General features: G+C 38.1%; 1 protein-coding gene across 1 annotated transcript; it reads left to right on the top strand.

The window, feature by feature from the left end:
• Positions 1 to 240: 240 nt before the first annotated feature.
• On the top strand, positions 241 to 1,426 carry LOC141591145 (transcription repressor OFP15-like). Its single transcript, XM_074411554.1, has one exon. The coding sequence runs from the start codon at positions 429 to 431 to the stop codon at positions 1,164 to 1,166; it is 738 nt and encodes a 245-aa protein (XP_074267655.1). The 5' UTR covers positions 241 to 428; the 3' UTR covers positions 1,167 to 1,426.
• Positions 1,427 to 9,976: the final 8,550 nt, after the last annotated feature.

Here is a 9,976-nt window from a genome sequence, read left to right as displayed (position 1 = left end):
GGAAGTTATTGCTTGTCTTATGCTTAAAGTGGAGAGATATTTAACCGTCTATAACTATAAACGGATATCTCTCGTCTATAATGAAAAACAAAATTTGTGTTTAATTAATGATTTTTTTTTTTTTTTTGAATTGTAAACGAGAATTAAGAACCCCACCCACCGGCAGATGTTGGTACATTTAATTGTAGAATACTTTTGAATTTGCCCACTCCATTAACGAAGATCGTCCCTCTTTATGTTTACTCATTAATGTCACCTAATGAAATCCAAGCAACCCCAACCCCAACCCCAACCCCAACCCCAACACCAACACCAACACACACACTCTCACACTTGTTTACCAAATCTAAATCTAACTTGACCACCCCTCCTTTATTACTCTTCACACATTACCCACCTCTTTCAAATATTCACCCCTTCCTCATTAAATGAAAGACATGAAGAGCTTAGACTCTTCATCACACTCCTCACCGCAATGGCCTTTTCCTTCTTGTGCCAATTTAAACACCCTTTCTTTTACAACTATTAATAATTATTACTCTAAACATGACATGATATCCGCCACTGTTTCATCTTCTACAAGTTTCTCAGCCATGTCGGACGACCCGATTGAGTCTGTCATACGTGGGTTGAGGTCCGAGAGGCTGTTCTTCGAGCCTGAGTCGAGTTGCTCCTTATTAGTGTCAAGCAAACAAGCCGACCGACCGGGTAGTGAAGTAGGAGTAGTGTACAAGGAAAGTGAGGCATTGAGTATGGATTCAAGTAACCCATGTGAAGATTTTAGAAGGTCCATGGAGGAAATGGTTGAGGCACATGGGTTGAAAGATTGGCAAGGGTTGGAAGAGCTTTTAGGGTGTTACTTGAAGATTAATCATAAACTTAATCATGCTTATATTATGGCTGCTTTTATTGATTTATTGCTTAATCTTTCTATTACTTCTTCATCAAAAGCATCATCATCATTATCATCATCAACAACAACTTGTCTTTCATCTACTAATTTAAATTCATCTCCTTCTTCACCACTTTCCTTACCTTCCTCTTCTTTAACTACTCCTTGTCTTTCTTCATTATTAGATCATGATGGTCATGATGATGATGATGATGATGATGATGATGATGGTAAAGATGATGATGATAGAGTCAACGTTAACTATCTAGTTTAATCTCTAATTAAGTGGATTGTAGGAGATTAATTTGTTACTATTTCATTATTTACCGAATAGTAAATGCTAACTAGCTAATCTTGCTTTAATGTATGTAGTGTTCCTAGATTGCAGAAACCGTCATAAATTAAGAAGTCTCATATAACCTTGTTTCATTTTCACCTTTATTTAATCTGGTTATAAGAGACGTTTTAAATTAAGACGGTCTTAAATGAGAATTGACGTTTGTAAATTATCTTGAATCTAATTACACGGCCTCTTGGAAGTCAGTGAGAAGTAATTGTGAATGAAAGTGCACATGCAAAGACATGAACTTGAAAACGAAGATTATGACTGATGACATGTTTAAATTGGAAATATTTTTGTTAAGAAGTAATGAAATACTATCATAAATTGGGACCCATCTCCTCTCCATTTCCTCAAAAGAAATGAAGAGGCAAGTACCTATTGATGGCCCACATTGCATATTGACAATATCTGATGGTTCTAAATTTATGCATAAAAATAAAGGAAAATGAAGGTGAAAAAGGAAATTATTATTTAAGGAGATTGTGAGAGGAAATGAAGAGAAAGAAAATGGAGAGGATCTATTTCCCATAAATTGGGACTTGGATCCTCCCCGGTACCCTCAAAGTACTAGAGGGTCCAATTATTTTGTAGGGTCATGATTGCTTTGGCTTTGAAAATCCAAAGGTCCAAATTATTCCATTAGATTATCATTTTATAAAAAAATAAGAGTTTTTCTATATGGTAACCCTATGTTTTTTCAAATTGTACATGATAACCCTACTTTTCAGAGAACACACATGGTAACCCTCAACTTTGTTAATACGCATTGCCGTGATCCTTAACTTTTTTCTGTCAATTTTGTCCGTTAAGTATGTGACGTGGCAAATTGAATTTTAAGATTTTCTACAAGATAACCTTATGTTTTTAAAAATTCTACAAGTTAACCCTATTTTTTCTACATATCACATGTGCATAAAAATATAAGCCCTTAATCAATTTTTTTTCACAATTTTGCTCGATTACTCCCAAATTGTTAGATCCACCCTATTTATCCTTTAATTAACCGAGTTTTTAAAGAAAAATTCAATAAGAACTTTGTTCTATATCAAAAAGTTCCCAATAAGATATTCTAAATACCAAGTAAAAGTAGTATATTCCAAGCATTATAATAATCAATCCCAAATTTGATTCATAGGGTTAATCTAATTAATAAACTTTTGTTTTCAAAACCTCATCAAATACGACAAAATTGAAAATGTTGTAAACACAATAATAACTTACTACAATTATTCGACAAATTGACACAACAAATTGACACAATAAAGTTGGTAAAAATAAAATTAAGGAGTGGATACTCATTTGTAAACATTGAACTTAATAGTGGAATTCTTTGTTAATTATTGAACCCGGCTTTTGGAAATTTATGGTAATGATACCTTAAAGAGATGATGATATTAAGAGTAGACTTTTTTTGGAGTAATCGAGTAAAAAATGTACTAAGAATGATAAGTTTATGAACTAAGGAAGTATTTTTAAGAGTGTTTCCCTTGTAAAAAAAATAAATAGGGTTATTTTGTAGGATTTAAGAAAATAAAGGGTTACCTTGAAAATCTCAAAATTCAATTGGCTACGCCACATACTTAACGGACAAAATTGACGGAAAAAAAATTAAGGGTCACGGCAATGCGTATTAACAGAGTTGAGGGTTACCACGTGTGTTCCCTGAAAAGTAGGGTTACCATGTAGAATTTGAAAAAAATACAAGGTACCCAAAAAATAAAAAAAGGAGTACACAGACATTTCGAGACATTTTCTCCTCCTAACTTCTCAAGATCATCAATTGTAATCCAACACAAATTGTCACTACCAACCGTCAATACTTCGATACCGTCACCTTGTTCCAAACCGTCACCTTTTTCCGAGAAGCCACTGTTAACCATCACTTGTTTTCACCTCTCTCGTCACAAAACAACCACCAAAACAGTAGTTTAGAACATCGGAGCAGCCTTAAATTTCTAGCTTATTTCATCTCCAGCTTTAATTGGGTAAATATTTTGGGTAAAATTGGGTAATTTGTTTTAGCTTTAATCAGTTTTGGGTAAAAGTGATGATTAAAGCTTTTGGGCAAAAAACGATTTTGGGTAAGAAATTTAAGACCAAAAATGACCTGTATGAGAAGGTGCAAGAGTGTGAAGCGCCTCTATACCCCGATTCTAAGCACACTAAAATGTCGGCTGTGGTGAAGTTGTATAATATCAAAGGGGCAAATGGGGTGAGCGACACGTATTTCACCAGTTTATTAGCCTTGATAAACGACTTGCTTCCAGCTGGTAATGTTCTTCCTGTTAGAACATATGAGGCTAAAAAACTGATTAGAGTGAGTATGAAATATGAGAAAATGCATGTCCAAATGACTGTCTATTGTACCGAAAAGTATATCAAAACTTAACTAACTGTCCGGTTTGTTTTGAGTGGCGTTATAAGGATAAGGAAGGGATCTCGGTTAAGGTGTTGTGGTATTTTCCAATAATAACAAGATTCACAAGGATTTATTCGAATGTAGAAGATGCAAGTATGATGACTTGGCATAAAACTAGAAGAATAAATGATGGAAAGCTAAGACACCCGACAGATTATATACAATGGAAAGAGATTGACGCTAAGTATCTTAGGTTCGGCAATGAACCTCGAAACTTACGTCTAGCGCTGTCCACTGATGGAATGAACCCACATGGAAATATGAGTAGTCAAAATAGTACTTGGCCAGTAGTGTTGGCTATTTATAACTTACCTCCATATGTGTGCATGAAAATAAAGTATTTGATGTTGTCGTCGTTAATTTCCGGCCCTAAACAACCTGGAAACAATATAGATGTCTATTTGGAACCTCTTCTAAATGATTTGCGAATTTTGTGGGATTGTGGATAGAAGTATTCGATGGATATAAGAATGAAACTTTCAATTTGAGAGTGATGATGTTGAGTACAATATCTGACTATCCCGCTTATGGCGACCTTTGTGGACATACTATGCATGGGAAAGAGGCTTGCCCATTGTATGGAGAGGATATTGTATCAGAATACTTGAACCATTCTCGCAAGCACATGTACATGGGAAATCGTAGGGGGTTACGTCGTGATCATCTTTATCTTAAGCTTCAGAAGGCGTTTAATGGGTACGCCGAGCCTCGTCCGAGTCCTAAGATTTTGAATGGGCATGAAGTTTATGAGAAAGTTAAGGAAATTGAGATAATATATGGGAAGAAGGGCTCTAAATTTTCTACCCGTGTGTATAAGAAAAGATCGATATTCTTTGATAAACTTCCATATTGGCCTGACCTGGAGGTCAGGCATTGCCTCGATTTCATGCACATTGAGAAAAATGTCTGTGATAATATCACCAACACCCTCTTGAATGTTCCCGGCAGAGCAAAAGATAACAAAGCAGCTAAGGAAGATATGTAACACCCCAACTATTCGGCCAAGATAATTGGAGCGTTGCCATCTCGGTTTCCCGAGGTAGATTTTAAAAACTCCAATCAAAGAACATTTTATTAATTTAAGGTTTAGTGAATTATATAAACGTAAACAAATGAATAAAATCACAACTCATGACATCTATACTCTTCTAGCTAACTAGACTCGTCTCGTGATTCATCAAGCTCGTCCCGTCTCCCGCGTACTATCTAAACAACTTGTACTTAACCTGCTCCCCATATGACTTAAGGATATCATATGGATCGACACAGGCCACCCTACAAGAAAAAGGTGACAATTATATAGACACACAAACGTTAGTTTCATTAAATAAATAAAGTGTGGCACGACTCGAGTGTGTGAACATACAACATGAATATGAATGAACCACCATCAACAACCACCACCATGGTACCGGGACGCGCCCAGACATACTGACAACCACACTGGTACTGGGATACGCCCAGACATACCGATAACCACATTGGTACCGAGACACTGTAACACCCGCGAATTTCCAATTTTGACATTTAAAATTTATATGGCCGTTCAATTACCTTATTTTATATTTTTAAATCATTTAATTTAATTAATTCATTTCAAGCACGATTTTAATGAAAAGAATATTTTAAAGTACGTATTATTAAATTATATTTTTGAGGCATAATTTATAAGAATAAATATATACGTATTTTTGGTCGGACAATAATAATAGTGACAGTGATAAGAATAATCTCTGTCTTAAATTACGTCTAGCTATAGACCGTCACGTTTCCACTCGTGAGTCTAACCTTTCTCGACCTATCCTATATGGACAACACATCACACCCACCTAACATCCTACACTCTACTTTTATATTATTATTATTCTATATTATTATTATTATTATTACTAATTATTGTTGTTGTTTACCGAGAACCCCACCCCCTCTTATCCCCTTATTCTCCTTTCTTCTTCATTTGAAAACAACAACATCAACAGCAACATAAAAGAGCCGTACTAGCTCCATTCCCGTCCCCCCTTCAAACTCCGATCCCGACTCCGTTTCTCAACCAAACTTCACCATTTTTGTACCATTAGCTTCCTCGTCCCTTCCTCGTTCTTTCTAGGTAAGAAAGTCTTAATTTTGTTAAAGTTTCGAAATGGGCAACTTGTGACAAACTCGGTTTTGGTGACTCATATAGTTCGTTTTTCCTCTTTTAAGTTGTGGACCTTGAAGACTGAAGGAAAGCGCACGTTTTTGGATGTTTTGTCGGGTAATATCCGTATAAAACCCTTTCTTTATAGGATTATAACGCAAAAATTATATGTAGTTTATGGTCATAAAACGAAAATAACAAGGAAACGACAAAGATATAGAAATAACCTTCGGTCCTAGTGCAAAAGGCAATGAGAGATCAAGTTAGATCTCCTCCTAATCGTTGCACCCAAGATGTCCGAGTAATGCCCTTGTGCTAGAGAGAATCCCCTAATTGCCTTGCAATATCGAGGGGATTGTTTTGTGAGTTTGTGTTGGATGAGAGATCCGGGATTTAGGAGGCACAATTCCCAAAACCCTAATTATTTTGCAAAATGAATTAGGTTAGACAAGAGGAGAAAACTCTCCTTTTGTCTATGCATGTCTCGGCCAAACCGAGTGAGAGGAGCCCTAATGGGCTTTTCATTTTCTCTTCACTTAAACTCGTGGTCCGGTCCATAGCTCGCTAAGTGTATACGACGCGGTTTCATTATAAACTGTTATCGGTTATCGGAAATTAAGGCATCAACTAATAATACGGGTTAGTTGAATTATTAATACATGTCCGACAAAACAAAAGATTTGTATAATTATATTCAATATACATTTAATTAAATATAAAACGTTTATATTCAATTTTACGAATTAATCGCTTAATTCGTCTTAGCCATTTTTATTTAATCCGTATTAAATAAAATATCTCAACATCCCATATTAGACTAATTACTAGTCAAATAACTCGGACTAACTGGTTAGTCAAAATTGGCATCTATGTGACTGTATTTTCATACCGTCACATTACTCAAAACGTATCCTATAGGTGTGACTTTTAGGGACCAGTTGATCACCGCCATCTGTATGACAATAACGTCAAACTTATCTAGCAAGCCAACCGTTATTGATAAACGTGGATCAACTGATTATGATACAAAGTATACCCTTTGATCCTTTTAGAGATTTATAAGTCCTTGCACTAACTGTTAAGGACACCAACCCCAACAAGCTCCCACTTGTCCGTACAAGTGTATGTGCAATGACGTTATCCGCACTAACTGGAGGACACAAGCTCCAACAAACTCCCACTTGTCCGTACAAGTGTATGTGCGATAACCGATTCTCATATTCATTTAAAATTTCTCCCACTCAATGTAAAACAATTTGCAGATCTGGATCCACAAAGGTCGTATTTTACAATCGATCTGGATCTAGAGTGGTTTCCCCGACTAGAGAGTAACTTAACTGATAAAACGAATCCGTATCCGAGCATGGCCATGCATTTCAGTTACAGCTCCTCGAGTGGCCCTGAGAAATATCGAGTACCTGATAAAGGCTGAATATTTCCTTCAACTCGAACTCCTTCCGATCTAAGCACAGCATGAAATGACCCAGAAACAATCTACTTGGCCCCCTGTTACGGATGACCGTGAGAAAGAAACCAAAGTCACCCAAAATCTGCCTTAGTCTCAAGAGATAGTCGATAGTCAAAAGAATCGACTCTTAGGATCACCATGGAAGTCCTATCCACGACCGGGCACCGAATGTTATAAAACATTTAGGACTCCACGTCGATGTCACAATTGTGTCCTACGAAATATCCTTATAAATCGCCTCGTGATTGGTCACCAACCTGTTGACTTATGGCTAGTTGAACCCACCATCAACCAACGTCACAAAATAATTGCCAGAGTTATCAGCTCATGTGGGCAATTAAGGACTGAAAAATATAATGTTCGTTCAGTTCACTTTGTGGTGTTCAAAATTTGTCGTACAAATCCACATGAAAAACAATATATATATAAAAATATCAAAACGATGATGTTGTATAGAGTACAAAAGCGAATGAATCTAATCCATAAAAGAGTACTACAACTTAGGAACACGTTTAATTCCCATGGAATTAACGTGCCCTTCATGCTTATCTTGACGTAATGCTTTAGTGAGAGGATCTGCTATGTTATCATCTGTAGCAATCTTTTCTATCACTACTGCCTTTTGCTCCACGTAATCCCGGATTAGATGAGCTTTCCGTTGTACATGTCTAGACTTGTTGCTAGACTTTGGCTCCTTAGCTTGGAAGATGGCACCACTATTGTCGCAATAGATGGTGATCGGGTCATTCGAACTAGGCACTACGATAGCCCATGTAAGAATTGACGCATCCATATCGCTTCCTTTGTAGCTTCGACGCGGCATAGTACTCGGACTCCGTCGTAGAATCTGCTGTAACAGTTTGTTTCGAACTCTTCCAGTGATCGCAAAGCACCATTAAGAGTAAAAACGAATCCAGACTGAGATTTCGAGTCATCACGATCCGTTTGGAAGCTAGCATCTGCGTAACCGGTTGCGCATAGCTTTTGAGAGCCTCCATAAGTCAATGCCCAATCTTTAGTCCTCCGTAGGTACTTAAGAATGTTCTTGACAAACCACCAATGTGATTCACCTGGATGCTGTTGGAACCGACTTGTCATACTCAATGCATATGCCACGCCTGGACGTGTGCATATCATGGCATACATGATTGATCCTATAGCCGAAGCATAAGGAATCCGGGTCATGCGCTCTTTCTCTTCCGGTGTCTCTCGGTGCCCGAGACTTGCTCAAATGCACCCCGGGAGACATAGGAAGGAACCCCTTCTTGGAGTTAGTCATGCTGAATCTCTCTAGGACTTTGTCTATGTAAGACTCCCGATCGAGAGATAGCATCCGTCGTGATCTATCTCGATAGATACGGATGCCTAGAATTCTTTGTGCCTCTCCCAGATCTTTCATCTGGAAATGGTTTTTCAACCATACTTTCACCGAAGTTAAGAGAGGTATGTCATTCCCAATCAGGAGTATGTCGTCAACATACAATATTAGGAAGACAATCTTGCTCCCACTCGACTTGATATATAGACATGGTTCCTCGATCGATCGAGTAAATCCATTTTCTTTTATCACTTGGTCGAAGCGATGATTCCAACTCCTTGATGCTTGCTTAAGTCCATAAATGGAACGCTTAAGCTTGCACACTTTCTTAGGATGTTCTGGATCGATGAAACCTTCGGGTTGTACCATGTACAACTCTTCCTCCAAAAAACCGTTTAAGAAGGCGGTTTTCACGTCCATTTGCCAAATTTCATAGTCATGAAAAGCGGCAATTGCTAAGATAATCCGAATGGAACGCAAAGATGACTACGGGTGCAAAAATCTCATCGTAGTGCAAACCTGGCACTTGGGTGAAACCTTTAGCAACAAGTCGTGCTTTATAGATATCTTGTTGACCTTCCACAGAATGCTTTATCTTGTAAAGCCATTTGCATTGAAGGGGACGAACCTTAGCAGGTAAGTCAACAAGATCCCATACGTTGTTCTCATACATAGAGTCCATCTCGGATTGCATGGCCTCAAGCCATAGCTTTGAGTCAGAACTAGTCATAGCACCTTTATAGGTTGCGGGTTCACTACTCGTTAAGAGTAGAACGTCGTCTATATCATGTTCCTCGACCATACCAATGTATCTGTCTGGAGGAATAGAGACTCTTCCCGACCTCCTAGGTTCCTCAGGAATGTTCACCGCAGCCGGGATTGAAGGAATAGGTTCCTCCAATGGTTGCTCGGTGTTTGGTTCTGGAATCTCCGACAGGTCGAAGGTTCTATCACTCTTTGCATTCTCGAGAAATTCCTTCTCTAAGAATGTCGCACTAGCCGCAACAAAAACACGTTGTTCGGTTGGCGAATAGAAGTAATGACCACGTGTTCCTTTAGGATAACCTATAAAGTATGTCTTGACCGATCGCGGGCCGAGCTTATCTTCAGGTCTCCACTTGACATAAGCCTCGCAGCCCCAAACCCGTATAAAGGACAAGTTAGGGACCGTTCCCTTCCATAGTTCATATGGAGTCTTGTCAACAGCTTTAGACGGACTTCGGTTAAGTATTAGAGCAGCTGACAAAAGAGCATAACCCCATAATGAATCGTAAAAAACCGTGTGACTCATCATGGATCGAACCATATCAAGTAGTGTTCGATTTCTCCGTTCGGACACACCATTCACCGAGGTGTTCCAGGTGGAGTTAACCGTAGGGCGATCCCACGTCTTTAAGGT

The sequence above is a fragment of the Silene latifolia genome, chromosome 7, assembly GCF_048544455.1.
Source record: "Silene latifolia isolate original U9 population chromosome 7, ASM4854445v1, whole genome shotgun sequence".
NCBI lineage: Eukaryota > Viridiplantae > Streptophyta > Magnoliopsida > Caryophyllales > Caryophyllaceae > Silene > Silene latifolia.
The sequence above is the reverse complement of the archived record's forward strand: the minus strand, read 5'-3'. Positions and strand labels throughout refer to the sequence as shown.